This window comes from Globicephala melas, chromosome 5 (assembly GCF_963455315.2).
Source record: "Globicephala melas chromosome 5, mGloMel1.2, whole genome shotgun sequence".
Lineage (NCBI taxonomy): Eukaryota > Metazoa > Chordata > Mammalia > Artiodactyla > Delphinidae > Globicephala > Globicephala melas.
The window spans coordinates 70335897-70360487 of record NC_083318.1 but is presented as its reverse complement, the minus strand read 5'-3'; the positions used below and the strand labels follow the sequence as shown (position 1 = coordinate 70360487).

The following is a 24591-nucleotide window of genomic DNA, read 5'->3' as shown; positions in this document are numbered from 1 at the left end:
AGTTCTGGAGGCTAGAAGTCTAAGGTCAAGGTATTGGGATGGTTGGTTCCTTGTGACGGCTGTGAGAGAGAATGCCTCTCGCTTGGATTCTGGTGTTTTGCTGGCAATCTTGGGCATTCTTGGCCTATAGAAGCCTAATTCTGATCTTTGTCTTCATCTTCACCCTTTGTGTGCATGGCTGTCTCCAAGTTTCCCCTTTTCATGAGGATACCCAGTCATATTGGATTAGGGCTCACCATACTGGCCTCAGTTTAAGTTGATTATCTCTGTAAAGACCTTATCTCCAAATAAGATCTTGTTCTGATATATTGGGGATTAGGATTTCAATATGTGAATTTTACAGGGGGACCCAATCAATCCATAACAACTTTTAAAACAGTTTCCTATCTGTTTTTTTTTACTACTCTCTTGTTCACTTATTGTCTATTCTACCCACAGTGAGACAGTGATCTTTCTAAAATGTAAATCATACCATGTCACCACCTGTTTTAAAACTGTACAACAGCTTCTCATTGTAACAAGAATAAGATTTCTCATCATAGCCTTTAAATATCTAGTCCTACCTCTTTGCATCTCCCCCTATTCTCTCATCACTCATTGGGCTCCCAACATGTAGCCTTTCTGTCCCTGAAATCCCCCAATCTCATTCCTGCCTTAGGACCTTTCTACTTGCTGCTTCTGCAGTTTGGAACCCTCCTATGGAGTCACAAAATTGCCTCCTTCCCCTCATTGAAGTCTCAGTTTAAGTGTCACTTTGTCAAAGGCCTGCCCTAACCATCCTAGCTAAAATGACCCCCCCATCGGTCATTTCTCTATCACATTATCCTATTTTTTTTCCCTCCTAATTACCAGAGATAATCTTATTTGTTTATATATATATTTGGCTAGCCCAGTAGGATGAAAGCTCTATGAGGGCATGAACCCTGTCTGTCTTCCTTGCCTCTGTATTTTCAATTCTTTCAGCAAGGAATATAGCAACCAGTCAAATATTTGTTAACTGACTAACCAGCCCCTTCTCGCTGTTAGTGATGACATCTGTAGTTCTTTTAGTAGTTAGAACTATAATTTCTCTGGAACTAGAAATGTTAACTCCTCTGCAGAAGGTCAGTGATCTTTTACTGACCCCTCCCATATCTTAGACCAGACATCAACTCAACATTTCAATGTATTAAGCACTTATAAGTTTTATCACATGGAAGATGAGTCTTTTGGATGTTGCCTGGAGACCATTCTCCTTGAATGGAGATATTAGAAGTAAAGGAAAGTTCAAATAGTTCAGCTTTGTCTTAGTTGACTACTATATTAAATTATTTGCCCCAGATAGAAATCCTCGTCTTGTTCTTCCCACACATAATTTTGCTGAGAAGCCATTTTTATTTTTCCTGCTTTTTTTCTATTGACTGATTGATTGATTGAAGTATAGGGATTTCCTGGTGGTCCAGTTGTTACCGGGGGTCCGGGTTCGATCCCTGGTCAGGGAACTAAGATCCTGCAAGCCACACAGCATGGCCACACACACAAAAAAATTATTGAAGTACAGTTGATTTACAGGGTTGTGTTAGTTTCAGGTATACAGCAAAATGATTCGGTTTTATATATATAGATATAGATTTTCAGATTCTTTTCCATTATAGGTTATTACAAAATAATGAGTTTAGTTCCCTGTGCTATACAGTAGGTCCTTGTTGGTTATCTTTTTATATATAGTAGTGTGTATATGTTAATCCCAAACTCCTAATTTATTCCTTCCCCCCTTTCCCCTTTTGTAACCGTAAGTTTGTTTTCTATGTCTGTGAGTCTATTTCTGTTTTGTATATAAGTTCATTTGTATCATTTTTTTAAGATTCCGTATATAAGTGATATCATATATTTGTCTTTCTCTGTCTGACTTTACTTAGTATGATAATCTCTTGGTCCATCCATGTTGCTGCAAGTGGCATTATTTTTCTTTTTTATGGCTGAGTAATATTCCATTGTGTGTGTGTGTGTGTGTGTGTATGTGTATATACATACACATACACACACACACCACATCTTCTTTATCCATGCATCTGTCAATGGACATTTAGGTTGCTTCCATGTGTTGGCTATTGTAAATAGTGCTGCAGTGAACATTGGGGTGCATGTATCTTTTCAAATTATGGTTTTCTCTGGATATATGTCCAGGAGTGAGACTACAGGATCATATGGTAGCTCTATTTTTAGTTTCTTAAGGAACCTCCATATTGCTCTCCGTAGTGGCTGTACCAATTTACATTCCCACCAACAGTGTAGGAGGGTTCTATGACTAAGACTTTTTGACAATTGCTACAGTTTCTTGCCACTATTCTGTGATAAACTTTACAGTTTGAAAGCTCTGAGATTCTTATGTTGTAACATTTACTTTTTGGATGATTCTTCATTTTCTTACTGCAGTCATTTGTGATGGTAAATCAGAATTTGGAACTCAAACTCTCCCATCTCTGTTTAGCCGTACTTGTTTTAAGAGTTTCTGGACACATTGTCCTATCTTTTTTCCAAAACATTCTTAAATCTGATTCTCTAAGCTCTAGCATGTGTATCTGACTATCCGTTCTGTAGCTTTTTTGGACCCTGGGATAATGGAATTGCTCACTTTCTGTAATTTCATTACTGGCGGCTAGTTCCCTATCATATCTGGGGGATACATTCAGGAAAGAGAAGGTATCTTCCTTCTGTCTGCCATCCTATCACTCACCAATCAGTCTCCACTCGTCCTGCATGCTTTGCCCTCTGTGGCCAGTACCTGATTCTTGTGTTGATACCTGTGGACCCTTCCCTTTGTTTCAGAGAAGTTTAGTATAAAGGTTGTGGTGTAGGGGTATAAAGGACTAGCTTTCTGGCCTGCTACCATCACTTAGTATCTCTGTGATTTTAGACGAGTCACTCATCTGCTCTGAGTCACTGCTTTCTCTTCTCTAAAATGGAATAAGCATTCCTATTTATACCTCATAATTGGTGAGAAGATGATTGAATTGATATGTAGAAATACTTGGAAACTATAGAGATTTTATACTAAAAGAAGAATCCAGCTCTGATCTCTTTTGCTTGTTAGATACATTTTAAAACTTTAACCAGCAGTTCAAACTGTGTATACTTTACATAAAATCCAGAATTTTGGCTTCCCTGAAACAATCAGAAGGTCAGTTCACACTGGATATTCCAATATGACAGCCATCAGCAGGAGCTGAGAGGCAGATGGCCCTCGAGATGGGCAAGTCTTTTGGTCTGACACCCACTACTTACTGACTTATACTCGGCCCCTTTATGCATTTATGTTGTGGTCATCCCATTCTAGAATCTAGTCACTGCATGTATTAGAGAGAATTCTTTAAACATACCAAGGGCAGATGCAATATTAAAAGTAAGAGGTTCCTAAGATTTGTAGAACAGAAATGATGCTTTTGTGTATTTCTTTACTTAGTGCGGATATGGTAAATTTCAAATTACTTCCAAGTCACCACATGGCTGTACCATTTCTGGAGTAAGTCTTATAAAATAGTGATTTCTATCACAGGGGTTAATTATAAATATTAATTTTATTTTCTGAAAAAAGATAAATAGTAAATATAAGTTATTCGAATCAGAATAGGAAATCAGAAAGGGTGAAAAAAGGGAAATTTTTGTGCTCTTAAGAAAAGATAAAGATGGAAGAAAATCTCTAAACCTGGCCAGCTGAATTAAGTGAAAATGTGGCAAATTTATGTCTAAACTAGAGCTGAGTGTGGCAAATTACAAACTGAAACTGGTTATTGTGTCCAGAGACATTGTGCCTTCAATTCTGTATAAACTTCCCTGGATGTCATAATGCATCTGAGGTGTATAAGTAGCTGTGTTTTCTCTCTAGAGTGATAATTGAAGAATTAGAAGTTGAAATCATATCATCTCAACATTATCTATAATGTATATTCATCATTAAAACAGGAGCATAAACATGAAGCAAATTAAATAAGAATTTCTGGTAATGAAATACTATGTAGAGCAAGAATGAAAGGAGAAAAAGGTCTCTTAACATCTTCCTCAGCCACTTTTATTGTTACTGGTGGATTTTCAGCTGGCTTCACCTTGCCTGCTTCCTCACTCTCAGAGCCTGAGGATCTTGGCACAATATTCTTTAAGGATGCACCAGTCCTCCTTGCTGTTGCTTTGAAGTCTGACAGCACTGAGAAAAAAATCCCCTTGATGCTGAAGATTTTCAGCAGCTATACATGGCTTTTTATCTTTGTAGTCCAATTTACTCTTCACTAAAATGGACACATGAACATAGCTTGTTCCTATGTGTTCCTCTACTGGGTACTTTTTACTGAAACTAGATTCATGTGGCCTTCATGTAGCCCTAAGTCTTCTTTCCTCTTTTTGCTTCCACCCAGATGGGGGTGACTTATTCTTTCTAGAACATGCTTAATATACCAATATACCATTTATACATATCTCCCTCACTTCATGTACCCCTTTTGAACAACAGGTTATTGTTTTTCCTGTTTTTTTCCAGACTTGGGAAAAAACATTTAATGAGACTTTATTTTCCCCCTTATACTCTTAAAAAAGAAAATAGAACAAACAGTTTCCTTACTGAATATAAAAAAGTATGTGAATTTCCTGTATATATATTTTTTTGCTTTTGGTGGATATTAATGCCTTAAGGACAGTAGCTTGTGTCACAACAGGCTACTGAATACAAGTTAATAACATTTAGCAGTTTTATTGATACTTATGTTTTACTGTTAGAATTAGATTAACCCCAGTATAGTAATTAAGTCCGAAAAGTTTACACTATTTCATTTTGTTACCAATAATTTGCAGTGTTCAACTGCATACTGTTTGTCATACTGCTTGTGATTTAAGCAGATAGATGAGTATTTTTTTTGAAACCAAAATTTAGTAGCTCTGATTGGAGGCAAGAAGCTATTAAATAGGTAGACACATTTGAAATCAATAATTGTTTGATTTCAAATATCTTAAACAATAGAATCTCAAGTGAGTATTGAATTTCTCAGATGGTTATGCACTTACTCCTCTAGACTGAAAAATGGAACAGGGAGAGGGAAGGAGGGAGGGAAAGAAGGAAGGAAGGAAGGAAGGGAGGGAGGAAGAGAGGGAGGAAAGGATGGAGGGAAAGAAGGGAGGGAGGGAGGAAGGAAGGAAGGGAGGAAGCGAGGAAGGGAGGAAGGAAGGGAGGGAGGGAAGGAAAAAAGGGAGGAAGGGAGGGAGGGAAAGAAGGTAGGGAGGGAAGAAAGACAGAAAGAAAGGAAGGAAGGAAGGAAGAAAGAAAGAGAAAGAAAGGCATGTTCTTTGAGTGATGGCTTTATTTAATGAAAAATAGTCTTCTGTAACCTTATCCTGTAATGTTCATGAGACAGCACTTCCTGAATTTTATTATGTTTGTTTAAGTGTCCATCTTCACTCAATTCTAAAGTTTGTACAAGCAGGGATCATGTCTTTCTTGATTATTATTGAAATCCCCAGTTCTATATCTATATCTGTATCTATATCTATATATTTCTATATAGATATATTTCTCTATATATAGATGTTATATATATATATATATTTTCAAATAGTGACATCAATTTTTTTTATTGAGGTATATTTGATGTACAATATTACATAAGTTTCAAGTGTACAACATAGTGATTCACAATTTTTAAAGGTTATACTCCATTTATAGTTATTATAAAATATTGACTATACAACAAGAACCTACTGTATAGTACAGGGTATTATATTCACTATCTTATAATAACCTATAATGGAAAAGAAATATGAAAAAGAATATATATATAATATATATATGAATCACTTTGCTGTACACCTGAATCATTGTAAATCAACTATACTTCAATACAAAAATTGACTGTATCCCTGTGTTGTACGGGGATATATATATATATATATATATATATATCCTTGTAGCTTATTTATTTTATACAGTTTGTGTCTCTTAACCCCCCTCCTATCTTGCCCCTCCCCCCCTTCCCTCTCCCCGCTGGTAACCACTAGTTTGTTTTCTGTATCTGTGAGCCTGTTTCTTTTCTGTTATATTCACTAGTTTATTTTTTATATTCCACACATAAATGATATCATATAGTATCTGTCTTTCTCTGTCTGACTTATTTCACTTAGCATAATATCCTCCAAGTCCATCCATGTGGCTGCAAGTGACAACATCTCATTCTTTTTTATGGCTGAGTAGTATTCCGTCATATATATATATATATACACCACATCTTCTTTATCCATTCATCTGCTGATGGACACTTAGGTTGCTTCCATATGACATCAATTTTGATAGAACTAAAATTATTTTTTTTTACAATGGAAAAAGGATGGAATGTGTGGACTATATAGAGGACTCTTTTAGTAGAATCTAGTCTAGGAATCCAACAATGCTAAAAACATGTGTTGAATGTTGGCCTTGCATACTTCTTCCTAATCCTCCTAAAATCTCAGCGTTTTGAATTTTTTTCTATGCATGAGAAAATGGTGAAGAACGACGTGCCAAGGAAAAAAAGAGGGTGGGTGGGTTTTTGTCAGGGACTCCCTAGGGAGCTCTTAAAAATACTAGTTCCCAGACCCCAGCCCAACTTTCAGTTGATATGGGATGATGCCCAGAAAATCAGTATTTGAAAGCTCCTCAGATGATTCAGTATTCAGCCTGGGTTGAAAAACAACTGGTCTAGCTGGTCAAATCAGCTTAGTTGGGAAGCTTGCAAATGAGGGCAGTGATGGCATGGCTGACATGTCACCACAGTGTAAGGGAATATCTACAATAAAAGCTCCACATTCCAACACTGGTCAACTAAATGCCCACACCTTTGATCCTGGCCCACTATGGAGGAAGAGAAACTGAGAATGTAGGAGGAGGTGGACGCCATGATGATGAATAGACCTTGCTTAGGTGGTTGGAGTTGGCCACTAATAAATGTTTTTTGTTTTTTTTTTTAATGTTGAGCCTTCTTTTAATTTATTTTTATTTTTTGGCTGTGTTGGGTCTTCATTTCTGTGCAAGGGCTTTCTCTAGTTGTGGCAAGCGGGGACCACTCTTCATCGCGGTGCACGGGCCTCTCACTGTCATGGCCTCTCTTGTTGCGGAACACAGGCTCCAGATGCGTAGGCTCAGTAGTTGTGGCTCACGGGCCTAGTTGCTCCACGGCATGTGGGATCTTCCCAGACCAGGGCTCGAACCCGTGTCCCCTGCTTTAGCAGGCAGATTCTCAACCACTGCACCACCAGGGAAGCCCTAATACATGTTTTGAAATATCATCTGTTGAACTATCATTAAACAAGTACATGTTAAGAACCCAATGTATGCTAGGTACTAGGTCCTGGGAATAGCAGCCAAGTCCCTGCCTTCACAGAACTTACAGTCTGGGGACCAGACACAGAACAGACAAAGAAGTATATCATCATTGGTATCAATGAGCGCTGTGAGACAAAAATTAAAGCTGGGTCAAGAGTAGAGAGTGACGGGGTAAAGCCTAGACTGGGCAGTCACGGAGGACAGCTTTGAGGTGGCGATGTTAGAGCTGGGACCTGGGTAAAGAGAAGGAATCAGTGTGGGAGCCACGTGAGAGCTGAGAGAACAGAAAGGGAAGAGTCCTGAGTTGTGGATGTCCTTGGCATGTCCCAAAATAGAAAGTCCCTGGGGTTCGAATGGAGCAGGCTATGTGGGGCCTCGAAGGCCATGGATAGGAGTCTACAGTTTGTCTTGAGTGTGATTCAAAGTCCTTGGAGAATTATGAGCAGAAAATGAATTTGATCTAATTTTATTTTTAAAAAGATCACTCTGTGACAGTGAGGAGAATGGGTTACAGGGGCGAAGAGTAGAAGAAGGGCCACCATTTGGGAGATGAGAGTAGCTCATCATGTTTGGGAGATTAGGATTGTAGTGGTGGCAGAGGGAGAAACAACAAGATTCAGGATATATTTGAAAGCAGAGTAGTGAAGACTTGCTAATGCAATCATTGTTGTGTATAAGAGAGATGATTCAACTGCATAACTGGTGGCTATAAATATTAAATAACTGTACAATGAATTCTGAATGCTAACAACATTGCCACATACACAGTTAGCACTCATAAATCTTAGCCAGTATCAAACATCCAAGCAAATATGTGAGTGGATAATTGGACGTACAAGTCTGCAGCTCAAGGGAGAGGATGGAGCTGGAGATATATGTTTGGGAGGTACAAGGCTATGGGTGGCATTTAAAGCCATTGGACTAGGTGAAATCTTCTAGGGGGTGAGTGTAGAATGAGAAGACTGAAGGCAGCGGCCTGGAGCACTTCAATATAGACACTGAGAGCAGAGGAGGAGCATCCAGCAGAGAAGACAGAGATGGGAGGAAATTCTGGAACTTGGAGAGTGCTGGAAGGCGAGTGGAAAAGTGTTTTAAGGTGGAATTGACTAGACTATTGCTGACAAGTTTTCAAAAACAGTGAAGTCTAAGACTGCCCATTAGAAGTTGTGGGTGGCCTTTTTAAGCCCCTAGCTTGAAATTTTCAGAAGCCTTCCCTGAAAACTTGACATTTCTGAAGCCCTGGCTCCTTCTTGGAGGGATCTCTTAGCCTCAGCTTTTCATTCTCTTTCATTTTTTTCTCTTGTCTCTTTTCTCTTCACATCTTTTCGTCATCTTTCCCACTCAATGAAGCAAGTATTAACTACGCTGCCTGCCTTTCAAAGCGAACAAGTGTTATTTTCCAGAATAGCCCCATTCAGGAAGCATGGGCTTTGCTTTCCACAACAGTGTGATATTTGCAAATTGCTCAGGGGTTATATAAATGCTTCTTATATGAATACGTGGGAGATGGGCATGGAAAGAGCCATTATTTACATAAGTAAATATTTTAAAAATAAAATGTAAATTTTAAAAGATAAATCTGAGTTTAAGATGCCAGTAGCTCTTGAATTATTATTTTAGGAGAGAGAATGCTGCCGTTTGGAAAGTGGTGTTTGGCGTCAATAATCTAGACCACCCATCAACGTTCATGCAGATGCGCCTCGTGAAAACCATCATCCTGCATCCTCGCTACAGTCGAGCAGTGGTAGACTATGACATCAGCATAGTGGAGCTAAGCGAGGACATCAATGAAACGAGCTACGTCCGGCCCGTCTGCTTACCCAGCCCGGAGCAGTCATTAGAACCTGATACGTACTGCTATATCACAGGCTGGGGACACATGGGCAACAAAAGTAAGTCAGGATCCTCAGGAGCACTTGCCTTTCAGCTTGTAACTGGAAAACAATGGGGTACTTCCTGGCCTTTGGCAATCATTTCCCATTTTCACTTATAAAAGTAGAGCCACAAATACTTAGCATCATGTGTCACTCTCCCTTCCATGCAAATCATAGATGTCAACGCACTTAAACCTGCCAAGCCCAGATACAACCTCAGAAATCCTTCTCCACATCTCAGTCTTTCTCCAGGGAGCCGCTCTTGATGTTTTAGAGCTGGCACGCAAGACGAGACCTATCCGTCATCCTCCCTTGCATTGTTTCTATTGATGATTTGCACTCACTTCAGGCAAAGTCACTCGGAGCCTCTGTCTAGCAGTTAGGTAGTTCCCCTTCTGCAGTCAAGCTGGACGGTCCCATTTCCAACTCTTTGTTATGATTTAGTCCTATCAACATGGGTAACACAACCTGTAAGTCTTTCTAGAAGGAAAACTGGTTAGCTATTTACCTATTCAAATTAGTTTAAATAGTTTGGGTTCTTAGATGATTAATAAAACATATAGAAATTTAAAAATTAGTACTGCTGACTCTCAGCCACCCATAAAGGACTCTCTCATTTTGCTTGACTTATTAAAAGTTTAGAATAAGAATTTAATCGATGAGATATTTTCTTTAATGGTAGGCACTGACCATGCCAACTATATCAGGTGTAGTACTGCAGCTCTCAGGGATGATGATATATATCTGTGTCCTGTTATCTGTCTTAGCAACTGCCAATTTGAAGGACGATTGTTTTTCTTGAAATTTAGTCGTTTTGAGCTAAGTTGAGTTTCTTTTCTATATGATCAACTGAGAATAAAAAGAAAAAAGTAAATAGACAGGAGTAAGTCAATGACTTCTGAAAAGCTAACATGTAAGAAATATGAAGGCAATGTCAGACATATGATGTCACCATGCCTGCTAATCTTGGTTTTTAAAAGCTATAATTAGTTTTGTGATATGTGAGAGCAGAATCTATATTGCCTCTACTTGTATTGTTCCCAATATCCACATTAAACTCAGAGTAATCGTGTGACATGTGGCACACACCACGTATATAATGTAGGAAGAGCAAGGGTGTGAGTTCTTTGAAAAGATCTGATTGACACTGACCACACCACTTTCTAGCTTACTATAAAATGGAAAAAATAATAGCAACTGTCTAACTCACAGGATTATTGTAAAGATTAAAGAAAATAGGCCCAGAGAATGCTGAGTGCAGGAGCCTGGCCCACTGTGGGTACCCAGTAAACCTTATCGATGGTTCTTTTTACCATTCTTTCGACAACTTGGGGAACTTCCACTGTCTGCACTGCATTGATTTTTCCAAACGTATTGGAAAACGTATTCTTCCTTCCATTAAGGTACCCTGTACATGTACACTGCTTCACCGTCACTATCTAAAAGGAGAACAGTGTGTATGTTTTGTAGAATGGCCAAACAATGAGAGATTCTTGCTGCTGGCTTTGAGAAATACATTGTTATTCTGTGAGAACTTTGGAGCAAGATGAAATTCACATGTTCTCTCTGCTGACACTAAGGGATGGCTTTTCCCTTTGACATCTCTCTGATGCATCCTCTAGGATTAAAGGTTCCGACCTCAAATGATGGCTACTGTAGCACAGGATGAGACACACTGTTCAAACCAAGGGTAGGGCAACCCTTCCTCTGTTAGTCTGAAAAGGCAGTCTGAACTTTTAGCAGAGCACGGCTCACATGTTGAGCTGTCACAGAGCTGGCAGCCTCCCACCTGGAGCAGAGCTCTGGCTTGATTATTTTCCTTTTCATTGTAGTAGCTATTGTTTACGTTGCTACACATAATAAGAGAGGGAAAGCATGAGCCAGGTTACTTAACCAGTCTGTGCCTCAATTTTCTCATTAACAAAATGAAGGGGTTTGATTAAATGATTGCTGTCAGCACTTATAATGGGAAAATTCTGATTTCAAATGAGCTTCATCTTTGAAATGACATTTTAAGAGCATGGTTTTCTTGATATAAAAATGTTATCATTTCATATTTGGCTAGCCTCAGTTTTGAGTCATTTTACCCTCATATATTTTATTTCTTCTTCTTTTTAAAAAATCCAGTGCCTTTTAAGCTGCAAGAGGGAGAAGTCCGCATCATTTCTCTGGAGCAGTGTCAGTCCTACTTTGACACTAAGACCATCACCACCCGGATGATCTGTGCCGGCTATGAGTCTGGCACGGTTGACTCGTGCATGGTAAGTTGCTTTCTGGTTACCAAGGAGATTCAGTTCAGCAGTAGGTTCAATGGGTCCATATAAGCCCATTAGTATTCATGTGTGGCCCTTTGGGAACATCTTCTGAAAATAATTTATTACCAAACGTTTAATTATTCACAGGGTGTCTTCCTTTATTCAGGACCCAAGCAACGCCCTGAGTAACCTCCATGCCCCCCACTCAGGTTGCCTTCTGCTTTCTCACCTCCTGCATGGGGTCAGCACCCTGGGCCAGCAACAGGAGGAGAATCAATTGTTCTGGTCCATCTCCTTGGACTATTTTAGTGGCCAGGACAAGCAAGTTTCTGAGAGCAGCTAGTGGTAACCAGAGCTCCAACCAGGTTGCCTCAGGAAGCAGGGGACAGACACCAAGGGCATATTCAACCCTCGGGGTGATGGCACTGAAGCACATACAACACTCCAATCTCCAGGGTGTGTGACAGACCCACCTCCGTCTCAGGAGTTGATCACACTGGCATTGTCTGGGGCTGCACGTGATTGCCAGCATGTCTTCAAATATCTATCACTGAACACAACCTTTAGACTCAGGATTTCTGGTCACAACAGTTCATAGAGTATGCTGACTGAGCGATGCAGGGAAGCTTTTTTTGAATTTTTGAATTTTATTTTATTTATCTTTTTTATACAGCAGGTTCTTATTAGTCATCCATTTTATACACATCAGTGTATACATGTCAATCCCAATCTCCCAATTCATCCCACCACCACTCCCACCCCCCCCCCCGCAGGGAAGCATTTTTACTTAATAAACACTCATTGCATATTATACTGGACTGGCTCCCAGGGGAGGATGGAAAAGGGCGAGCACTTAAAGAAGCTTGTAACAGAGTGGGGAAGGCAGTTATCGCACGACAGTGCTATGAAGCATCTCTGTTATTTCACTGCTTTGGAGTAGATCAAATTGCCCCCAAGTTTTAGAATTGAAGAAGAGATGCAACAATATTATTGCCCCTGACCCAACATAATAAGATGACATTTTTGATTGTCCATTTCACAACAGAAATGGCCTGGTGGTGATTTAGACAGTTGTCATGGGAAAGAGGGAGGCAGGCTCCCTTGAAGTTTCAGTGAGTCACCTTCCCTTCTGTCCTCTGGCCCCAAGTCATCCAGCTGAGGTGGGCAGTGATAGAGGAACCCCTGCCTTCCATGCAAGAGGCCTAGGTTTGATAGACCAAAGCCAAAACAAAAGTGACTAGGAGGCAGCATGGTGTCAGGGCTAGGACACATGATTTGCAACCTGAAAGGTCTGGGTTGGCTCCCATCTCTGGCAGTGAGAACAATGTGACCTGAAGAAGTTATTTAACCTCTGTAGAATATTTTCTCCCAAGTAAGATGGGGCTGATGCCGTCTGATTTGCAGAGTATCTTTGGGATTAACTGGGTTAATGTCCCAGTATTTTAACATATGTGTATATGACGTCTGGCATATGCCCTCAATGAATATCAACAATGTGAATGTTAACATCTACCAGTTAGTGCTTACTGTGTTCCAGGATCTCTTCTAAATACTTTCTAATAACTCACTTAATTGTCACAGTCATCCTTGTGGCAGTATCTGTGTTTTTCCTATTTTACAGATCAAGAAAACAAGGGACCAGAGAGGTTAAGTAATTTACCCCATATCACCCAGCATTAAGGTGGTAGAATGAAGATATGAATGTAGGCAGCCTGGCTTCAGAATTCAAGTGCTTGGTCACTACACTATCCTAGAAGCAATGATTAATGTGAATACATTTCTCCCTGTTGCCAACATGATCTGGACGTCTACCAAAAAGTAGTTCCTCTTCATCTCTTGGTAACTGCTAAAGGGAGGGGATAGAAGGTGATTCTTTGAAAGAGAAATGAAGGTCCAACACAGCCACAGGCATAGGCATGTTCATATCGTAATGTCTAATAGTAAACAGGTCCTGCCAACTTCTTTAGTGGTGGGAATTCCACACTATGGATATCTTAAATGCATACCAGATGCTCTCTAACACAACCCCAGGTAGAAAACAAAACACAAAACAATAACTACTTTTTACCAAGTCTGGAGCAAGATTATGCACCAGAACCTCTCATTACCTTCCTTAATTGCATCAACAGGTCACATTGGAAGCCATGGGTCCTTTGTTAAGGTCTAGAAATCATGGAACTCAGTATTGAAACCAAACATAAACTTTGGCCTAAAGCCCAATATTATGAAGAAGAAAAGAGGACCAAAAACCGGACAACTTGTACCTTTAGCTGTATCCCCCTTTTGTTTTGAATTGATGCTTCTTCACCTTTTGTTTTCCAACTAACAAATGTCCACCTGCCTCATTAAGCCTAGCTCAAAACCCACTCTTATGGGGACCCTGTGTTCCCCTCCGGCTGGAAGTAATCACTTATTCCTTTGAAGACTCCTTTATTTATAGCCCTTAGATTTTGGTTTCATGTAAAGTTTTTCTCATTACCCAAGTGGAGTTTTGGCCCCCTGGGGACAAAAGTAGCTCTTTACTTGTGTAGACTGTAGCACAGAATCTTGCAAAAATTAGATGCTAAATAATTATGTGGCTAAGTTTCTGATCTGGAAGTGTAGAGATGCTGACCTGTAAATATCCCGTTTTAATCACTCTCTGGCATAATAAGTAGCTCAACCTAAATAAGTCAGTATCTTAGTATTTCTTTTATATAAGAGGAGATGAAAAAATTGTGGAATATGTCTAATAAAATTGTTTCCAGTAAATTTTGCTTAAAAAATCAATTAGGCTTTCAGACAGAACAGCTTAGCCTCTTGCAAAATCTATGCTTATTAGTTAGGTTTACAGCATTGGTAAATTATGAATGCAATGTTCACCACTTCTAGGAAGGAGCGTGATATATTCAAAGTCCTGAAAGGGAAAAACCTTCAACCTAGGATACTCTATCCAGCAAGATTATCATTTAGAATAGAATGAGAGATAAAGAATTTCTCAGACAAGAAAAAACTAAAAGAATAGAGCAACGCTAAACCTACCCAAAAGAAATATTGAAGGGTCTTCTCTAAATATTGAAGAAGGGTCTTCTTCTTTCTCTAGAAAAGAAGGAAGAATCTATTGGAAACAAAAAAATCATAATAGGAGAAGCAAATATGTAAAAGGATTGAAGATCACTTAAATAAGCCACTACATAGATTAAAAAGCAAAAAAAATTTTTTTGTAAAAGCAATTATAACTACAATTAACAGCAAAAGAATAAGTATGAAGATGTAAAATAGAACATCAAAAATCATAAAATGTGGGAGAGTGGAGTATAAAAATGTAGATGTTTTAGAATGTGTTTGAATTTGTATGACTAGCAGTTTAAAGATATAATAATGGAAAAAAAAAAGATATAATAATGGGTCAACATACTTGAAATCCATAGTAATCACAAATCAAAACACACAATAGGTTCACAAAAACCAGAAAGAAAGGAACTCAAGCATACTACAAAAGAAAATAATCAAACCACAAAAGGAAAAACAAAAAGAAGAAATGAACAAGGAAGAACTACAAAAACAACTGGAAAACAAGGTTTAAAATGGCAATAAGTACATACCTATCAATAATTATTTGTTTTAATTTTTATTTTATATTGGTGTATAGTTGATTTACCATGTTGTGTTAGTTTCAGGTATACAGCAAAGTGGTTCAGTTATACATATTCATATATCCATTCTTTTTCAGATTCTTTTCCCATATAGGTTATTACAGAATATTGAGTCAAGTTCCCTGTGCTATACAGTAGGTCCTTGTTGATCTGTTTTATATATAGTAGTGTGTATCTGTTAATCCCAACCTCCTAATTTATCCACCACCCCCCCCCCCGACCTTTCCTCTTTGGTAACCATAAGTTTGTTTTCTAATTCTATGGGTCTATTTCTGTTTTGTAAATAAGTTCATTTGTATCATCTTTTTAGATTCCAAATATAGGTGATATCATATGATATTTATCTTTCTCTGACTTACTTCACTTAGTATGATAATCTCCTGGTCCATCCATGTTGCTGCAAATGACATTATTTCATTCTTTTTAATGGCTGAGTAATATTCCACTATATATATATGTAGCACATCTTCTTTATCCATTCCTCTGCTGATGGGCATTTAGGTTGCTTCCATGTCTTGGCTATTGTAAATAGTGCAGCAATGAACATTGGGGTGCATGTATCTTTTCAAATTATGGTTTTCTCTGGACATTTGCCCAGAAATGGGATTGCTGGATCATATGGTAGCTCTATTTTCAGTTTTTCAAGGAACGTCCATACTGTTCTCCATAGTGGTTGTACCAATTTATCTTCCCACCAACAGTGTAAGAGGGTTCCCTTTCCTCCACACCCTTTCCAGCATTTATTGTTTACAGACTTTTTGATGATAGCCATTCTGGCCAGTGTGTAGTGATACCTCATTGTAGTTTTGATTGGCATTTCTCTAATAATTAGTAATAATGAGCATCTTTTCATGTGGCTTTTGGCCATCTGTATGTATTCTTTGGAGAAATGTCTATTTAGATCTTCTGCCCATTTTTTGATTGGGGTGTTTGTTTTTTTGATATTGAGCCATGTGAGCTGTTTGTATATTTTGGAGATTAATCCTTGTTGGTCGCACCATTTGCAAATATTTTTACCCATTCTGTAGGTTGTCTTTTTGTTTTGTTGATGGTTTCCTTTGCTGTGCAAAAGCTTTTAAGTTTAATTAGGTCTCATTTGTTTATTTTTGTTTTTATATTCATTACTCTAGGAGGTAGATCCAAAAACATATTGCTGCGATTTATGTCAGAGAGTGTTCTGCCTATGTTTTCCTCTAAGAGTTTTATAGTATCTGGTCTTACATTTAGATCTTTAATCCATTTTGAGTTTGTTTTTGTGTGTGGTGTCAGAGAATATTCTAATTTCATTCTTTTACATGTAGCAGTCCAGTCTTCCCAGCACCAATTATTGAAGAGGCTGTGTTTTCTCCATTGTATACTCTTGCTTCCTTTGTCATATATTAATTGACCATAGGTGTGTGGATTTCTGTGCTTTCTATACTGTTCCATTGATCTATAACCCTGTCGTCGTGCCAGTACCGTACTGTTTTAATTACTGTAGCTTTATAGTATATTCTGAAGTGAGGGAGCCTAATTCCTCCAGCTCTGTTTTTCTTTCTCAAGATTGCTTTGGCTATATGGGGCCTTTTATGTTTCCATACAAATTTTAAGATTTTTTGTTCTAATTCTGTGAAAAATGCCATTGGTAATTTGATAGGGATTGCACTGAATCTATAGATTGCCTTGGGTAGTCTAGTCATTTTGACAGCGTTGATTCTTCCAGGCCAAGAACATGGTGTATCTTTCCCTCTGTTTGTGTCATCTTCGATTTCTTTCATCATTTTCTGAATAGAGGTCTTTGGTCTCCTTAGGTAAGTTTATTCTTAGGTATTTTATTCTTTTTGATGCAATGGGAAATGGGATTTTTTCATAATTTCTCTTTCTGATCTTTTGTTGATAATGCATAGAAGTTCAACAGATTTCTGTGTATTAATTTTGTATCCTGAAACTTTACTGAATTCATTGATGAGCTCTAGTGGTTTTCTGGTAGCATCTTTAGAATTTTCTATGTATAGTTATTATGGCATCTGCAAACAGTGATGGTTTTACTTTTTCTTTTCCTATTTGGATTCCTTTTATTTCTCTTTCTTCTCTGATTGATTGCCATTGCTAGGACTTCCAAAACTATGTTGAGTAAACATGGCAAGAGTAGACATCCTAGTCTTGTTCCTGATCTTAGAGGACATACTTTCAGCATCTCACTGATGAGTATGATGTTAGCTGTGGGCTTGTCATATATGGCCTTTATTATGTTGAGTTATGGTCCCTCTCTGCCCATTTTCTGGAGAGCTTTTTTTTTTTTTTATCATAAATGGGCATTGAATTTTGTCAAAAGATTTTTCTGCACATATTGAGATGATCATATGGTTTTAATTCTTCAATTTGTTATTGTGGTGTATCACACGGATTGATTTGTGGATATTGAGAAATCCTTGCATTCCTGGGATTAGTGTATGATCCTTTTAATGTATTGTTGGATTTGGTCTGCTAGTATTCTGGTTGAGTATTTTGGGGTCTATGTTCAGTGATATTGGCCTGTAATTTCCTTTTATTTTTATTTTTTTTGTGGTATCTTTGTCTGGTTTTGATGTCAGGGTGATGGTGGCCTCATAGAATGAATTTGGGAGTGTTCTTTCCTCTGCAGTTTTTTGGAATAGTTTCAGAAGGATAGGTGTTAGCTCTTCTCTAAACATTTGATAGAATTTGCCTGTGAAGCCATCTGGTCCTGGGCTTTTGTTTGTTGGGAGTTTTTTCATCACATTTCTTCCTGGTTCAGTCGTGGAGGATTGTACCTTTCTAAGAATTTGTCCATTTCTTCTAGGCTGTCCGTTTTATTGGCGTAGTTGCTTGTAGTAGTCTCTTAGGATGCTTTGTATTTCTGTGGTGTCTGTTGTAACTTCTTTTTCATTTCTAATTTTGATTTAAGCCCCATACCTTTTTTTTCTTGATGAGTCTAGCTAAATATTTATCAATTTTATTTTTTCAAAGAACCAGCTTTTAGTTTCATTGACCTTTTCTGTTGTTTTCTTCATCTCTATTTCATTTATTTCTGTTCTAATCTTTATGATTTCTTTCCTTTTACTAACTTTGGGCTGTGTTTGTTTTCTCTTTCTCTAATTGCTTTAGGTGTAAGGTTAGGTTGCTTTAGGTGTAAGGTTAGGTTGCTTATTTGAAATTTTTCTTGTTTCCTGAGGTAAGATTGTATTGCTATAAACTTCCCTCTTAGAACTGCTTTTGCTGTTTCCCAAAGGTTTTGGATCATTGTGTTTTCATTTTCATTTGTCTCTAGGTATTTTTTGATTTCCTCTTTGATTCCTTTGGTGGTCCATTGGTTGTTTAGTAACATATTGTTTAGCCTCCACGTGTTTGTGTTTTTTACAGTTTTTTTTCTTGTAGTTAATATCTAATCTCATAGTGTTGTGGTCAAAAAAGATGCTTGATATAATTTCAATTTTCTAAAATTTACCTAGGTTTGCTTTGTGGCCCAGCACATGATCTATCCTGGAGAATGTTCCAAGTGCACTTGAGAAGAAAGTGTATTCAACTGCTTTCAGATGGAATGCTCTCTAAATATCAGTTAAGTCCACCTGGTCTAATGTGTCATTTAAGGCCTGTGTTTCCTTACGAATTTTCTGTCTGGATGATCTGTCCATTGATGTAAGTGGGGTGTTAAAGTCCCCACTATTATTGTGTTACTGTTGATTTCTCCTTTTACAGCTGTTAGCAGTTGCCTTATGTATTGAGGTGCTCCTATGTTGGGTGCATATATATTTATAATTGTTATATCTTCTTCTTGGATTGATCCCTTGATCATTCTGTAGTGTCCTTTTCTGTCTCTTGTAACAGACTTTAAAGTCTATTTTGTCTGATATGAGTATTGCTACTCCAGCTTTCTTTTGATTTCCATTTGCATGGAATAGCTTTTTCCATCCCCTCACTTTCATTCTGTATCTATCCCTAGATCTGAAGTGGGTCTCTTGTCAACAGCATATATTCAGGTCTTATTTTTGTATACATTCAGCCAGTCTGTGTCTTTTGGTTGGAGCATTTAATCCATTTACATTTAAGGTAATTATTGATATGTGTATTCTTATTGCCATTTGTTTATGATTTGTTTCTGTAGGTCATTTTTTCTTCCCTTCCTCTTTTGTTCTCTTCTCTTGTGATTTGATGACTATCTTTAGAGTTGTATTTGGATTGCTTTTTCTTTTTTGTTTGTGTATGTATTGTAGATTTTTGGTTTGTGGTTACCATGAGGCTTTTAAAAATTTTTTTTATTTTATATTGGAGTATAGTTGATTTACAATGTTGTTAGTTTCAAGTGTGGGGCAAAGTGATTCAGTCATACAATCTTTTTCAAATTCTTTTCCCATTTAGGTCATTACAGAATATTGAGTAGAGTTCCTTGTGCTATACGGTAGGTTCTCATTAGTTATCTATTTTAAATAGTGTGTATGTTAATCCCAAACTTCCAATTTATCCCTCCCCCGCAACATTTCCCCTTTAGTAACCAAGTTTCTTTTCTTAGTTTGTGAGTCTATTTCTGTCTTGTAAATAAGTTCATTTGTATCATTCTTCTACGATTCTGCATATAAGTGATGTCATATGATATTTGTCTTTCTCTGACTTACTTCACTTAGTATGATAATCTCAGGGTCCATCCATCTTGCTGCCAATGGCATTATTTCGTTCTTTTTAATGGCTGAGTAATATTCTATTGTATAGATATACCACATCTACTTTATGCATTCATCTGTTGATGGACATGTAGGTTGCTCCATGTTTTGACTATTGTAAACATTGCTGCAATGAACATTATGCTGAATGTATCCTTTTGAATCAACCATGAGATTTTGATATAGCAGTCTATATGTATAAAAGATTGATTTAAGTTGCTGGTTTCTTAATTTCATATGCATTTCCAATATCCTATATCCAATATCCTCTTCTCATGATTACTGGTTTTGATATCATACCTGCAGGGAGATGATTTCCTACCTTTACTGTATGTTTGCCTTTACCGGTGAGCTTTCCCATTCATAATTTTCTTGTTTCTAATGATGGCCTTTTCTTTTCTGCCTAGAGAAGTTCCTCTAGCAGTTTGTTGGCATTTTGTTGTAAAGCTGGTTTGGTGGTGAATTCTCTTAGCTTTTGCTTGTCTGTAAAGGTTTTGATTACTCCATTGAATCTGAACAGGAGCCTTGCTGGGTAGTGTTCTTGGTTGTCTGTTTTTCCCTGTCATCACTTGAAATATATTATGCCAATCCCTTCTGGCCTGCAGTTTCTGCTGAAAAATCAGCTGATAACTATATGAAGATTTCCTTGTATGTTACTTGTTGCTTTTCCCTTGTTGCTTTTAATATTTTCTCTTTGTCTTTAGTTTTTGAAAATTTGATATGTGTCTTGGCTTGTTCGTCCTTGGGTTTATCCTGTGTGGGCCTCTCTGTGCTTCCTGGACTTCAGTCCATGTTTCCCTTCCCATGTTAGGGAAGTTTTCAGCTATTTCTTCAAATATTTTCTCAGGCCGTTTCTCTCTCTTCTGGGACCCCTATGATGCAAAAGTTGGTGCATTTAATGTTGTCTCAGAGGTCTCTTAGACGGTCCTTATTTCAGTTTTTTTCTTTCTTCTGTTCTGCAGCAATGATTTCCACCAATCTGTCTTCCAGCTCACTTATTTGTTCTTCTGCCTCATTTATTCTTCTATTGATTCCTTCTAGTGTATTTTTCATTTCAATTTTTGTATTGTTCATCTGTTTGTTCTTTAAATCTCTGTTAATTATTTCTTGTATCTTCTCAGGCTGTGCCTCCATTATTTTTCCAAGATCTTGGATCACCTTTACTATCATTTCTCTGAATACTTTTTCAGGCAGATTGCCTATCTATCTATCTCCACTTCACTTACTTGTTCTTCTGGGGTTTTATCTTGTTCCTTCGTCTGGAACATATTTCTCTGCCATCTTGTCTGTCTGTGTTTGTGGCCTTCATTTCTCATGCTGCAGGTTTGTAGTTCCTCTTGCTTCTGGTGTCTACCCCCTGGTGGGTGAGGTTGGTCCAGGGGCTTGTGCAGGCTTCCTGGTGGGAGGGCCTGGTGCCTGCACACTGGTGGATGGAGCTGGTTCTTGTCCCTCTGGTGGGCAGGGCTGTTTCAAAAGGTGTGTTTAGAGGCAGCTGTGCATTCAGGATGACTTTAGGCAGCCTGTAAGTGGGGCTGTGTTGGCTGTCTGTCCTGAGGCATCCCAACACTGGACCTTGCAGGCTGTTGAGGGGGGCAGGTTTCAGTGCCAAAATGTTGACCTCCAGGAGAGCTCATGCCAATGAGTACTTCCTGGGGCCTCTGCCACCAGTGTCCTTGCCCCCAGTGAGCCAAAGCTGACCCCCACCTCCCCAGGAGACCCTCCAAGATACACAGGTAGGTCTGGCCCAGGCTCTTATTGAGTCCCTTCTTTGCCCTGGATCCCAGTGCACGTGAAACCTTGTGTGTGCCCTTCAAGAGTGGAGTCTCTTTTTTCCCCAGTGCTGTGGAGCTCCTGCGCTTTGAAGGCCTTCTCATGTGCTGCTGGCCTTCAAAGCCAAATGCTCTGGGCTCTCCTCCTCCTGATGCCAGATCCCCAGGCTGGGGAGCCTGATGTGGGGCTCAGAACTCTCACTCCTGTGGGAGAACCTCTGTGATATAATAATAATTTTCCAGTTTTTGGGTCACCCACCCAGTGCATATGGGATTTGATTTTACTGCAAATGTGCCCCTCCTACCATCTTGTTGTGGCTTCTTCTTTGTCTTTGGATGTAGAATATCTTGTTTGCTAGGTTCCAGTCTTTTCTATTGATGGTTGTTCAGTGGTTGTGATTTTGGTGTTTTTGTGAGAGGAGGTGAGCTCAATTTCTTCTACTCCACCATCTTGTCTCCTCCCATGTCAATTATTACCTTAAATGTCAATGGAGTAAATGATCCAATCAAAATACAGAATGATACCTTGAATAAAAAACATGAACCTACAATATGCTGCCTAAAAATGTCTCACTTTAGGGTGAAAGACAAACACAGACTGAAAGTGAGGGGATGGAAAAAATATTTAATGAAAATGGAAATAATAAGAAAGCCGGGGTAGAAATACTTATATCAGACAAAATAGACTTTAAAACAAAGGCCATAAAGAAAGACAAAGAAGTGTATCATATGATAAAGGGATCAATACTAAAAGAGGCTATTATACTGATTAACATAGGTGCTCCTGTATTGGGTGCATATAAATATGTAAAAGAAATACTAATAGACATAAAGGGAGAAACTGATTGGAATACAATAATAGTAGGAGATTTTAACACCCCAGTGACCCCCAGTGACATCAATGGACAGATCATCCAGACAGAAAACCAGTAAGGAAACAGAGGTCCTAAATGACACAACAGACCAGTTGTACTTGTTTTCAAGCACACATGGAACATTCTCCAGGACAGACAACATACTAGGTCACAAAACAAGCCTCAACAAATTTAGAAATCATTTCAAGCATTTTTCCTGACCACAATGGTATGAAACTACCAGAGAAAGAAAAACAGGAAAAGAGTGAATACATGGAGACTAAACAACATGCCACTAAGAAAACCAATGGATCAATGATGAAATCAAATAAGAAATCGGAAAATGAGAACAAAACCTTACAAAATCTATGGGATGCAGCAAAAGCAGCTCTAATAGGGAAGTTCATAGCAATAAGGCCTTCCTCAAGAGATAAGAAAAATCTCAAACAACCTAACCTACTAGCTAAATAAATTAGAATAAGAACAAAAACAAACTCACAGCAGAAGGAAGGAAATAATAAAGATTATAGAAGAAATAAAATAGAGATTAAAAAAACAATAGAAAAGATCAATAAAATCAAGACCAGGTTTTTTGAAAAGATAAACTCAACAAACTTCTAGCCAGGCCCACCAAGAAGAAAACAGAGGATCCAAATAAACAAAATAAGAAATGAAAGAGGAGAAATAACAACTAATACCACAGAAATACAAAAAAAAATACTATGAAAAGTTATATGCCAACTAATTGGACAATCTAAAAGAGATGGACAAGTTTCTAGACACATACAGCCCACCAAAACAGAATCAAGAAGAAACAGATAATTTAAACAGATTGAGCACTGTAAGTGAAATAGAATCTGTAAAAGAAAACAAAACAAAACTCCCTGCAAACAGAAGTCCAGGACCTGATGGCTTCACTGGGGAATTCTACCAAACATACAAAGAAAAACTTATACCTATCCTTCTCAAATTATGCCAAAAAATTGAAAAGGAGGGAAAACTCCCAGAGTCACTCCATGAAGCCACCATGACCCTGATACCAAAATCAGACAAAGACACTACAAAAAAAGAAAATTACAGGTCAATATATTTGATGAATATAGATGAAAAATGTATCAATGTAATGTGCCAGATTAACAAAAGGAAAGACAAAGCACATGATCATCTCGATAGATGCAGAGAAAACATTTGAAAAAATTCAACATCTATTCATGATAAAAATTCTCACCAAAGTGGGTACAGAGGGAACATACCTCAACATAATAAAAGCCATTTGTGACAAACCTACAGCCAACATAATAATGCTGAAAAGCTGAAAACCTTCCTGCTAAACTCAGGAACAAGACAAGGGTGCCCACTTTCACCACTTCTATTCAAAACAGTATTGGTAGTCCTAGCCACAGCAATCATACAGGAAAAAGAAATAAAAAGTATCCAAGTTGGAGGGAAAGAGAGAAAACTGTCACTATTTACAGATGACATGATACTCTATATAGAGAATCCTAAAGTCTCCACACAAAAACTATTAGAGCTAATAAATGAATTCAGCAAGGTAGCAGAATACAATATTAATATACAGAAATCTGTTGCATTTCTTTACACTATGAAATATCAAAGAAAATTTAAAAATCATTTTTAAAATCACATAAAAAATACCCAGGAATAAATTTAACCAATGAAGTAAAAGACCTTTATACTAAAAACTATAAAACATTGTAAAGGCAACTGAAGATGATTCAAGGAAATGGAAAGATATCCCATGCTCTTGGATTGGAAGAATTAGTATTATTAAACTGGCCATACTACCCAAAGCTATCTACAGATTTAATGCAATCCCTGTCAAAATACCATGACATTTTTTTTACATAACTAGAACAAGTAAACCTAAAATTTATGTGGAACCACAAAAGACCCAGAATTGCCAAAGCAATCCTGAGGAAAAAGAACAAAGCTTGGAGGCATAACCCTTCCAGACTTCAGACTATACTACAAAGTTACAGTAATCAAAATAGCTTGATATTGGCACAAAGACAGACATATGGATCAATGGAACAGGACAGAGAGGCCAGAAATAAACCCAAACACTTATGGTCAATTAATCTATGACAAAGGAGGCAAGAATACAATGCAGAAAAGACAATCTCTTTAAAACGTGGTGTTGGGAAAGCTGGACAGCTACATGTAAATCATACCTTATAGAAAAATAAATTCAAAGTGGTTTAAAGAACTAA

At 37.9% G+C, this 24591-nt stretch overlaps 1 protein-coding gene across 4 annotated transcripts in view; it reads left to right on the top strand.

Annotated features, from left to right (window-relative positions):
* Positions 1-24591, top strand: part of CORIN (corin, serine peptidase) — a 254774-nt gene that overhangs the window by 225689 nt on the left and 4494 nt on the right. For all 4 annotated transcript variants that reach the window (XM_030880459.2, XM_060299302.1, XM_060299301.1 and 1 more), the window contains 2 exons: positions 8939-9210; positions 11320-11453. In XM_030880459.2, coding sequence (XP_030736319.2) covers positions 8939-9210; positions 11320-11453 — 406 coding nt within the window. The remainder of the gene's footprint in view (positions 1-8938; positions 9211-11319; positions 11454-24591) is intronic.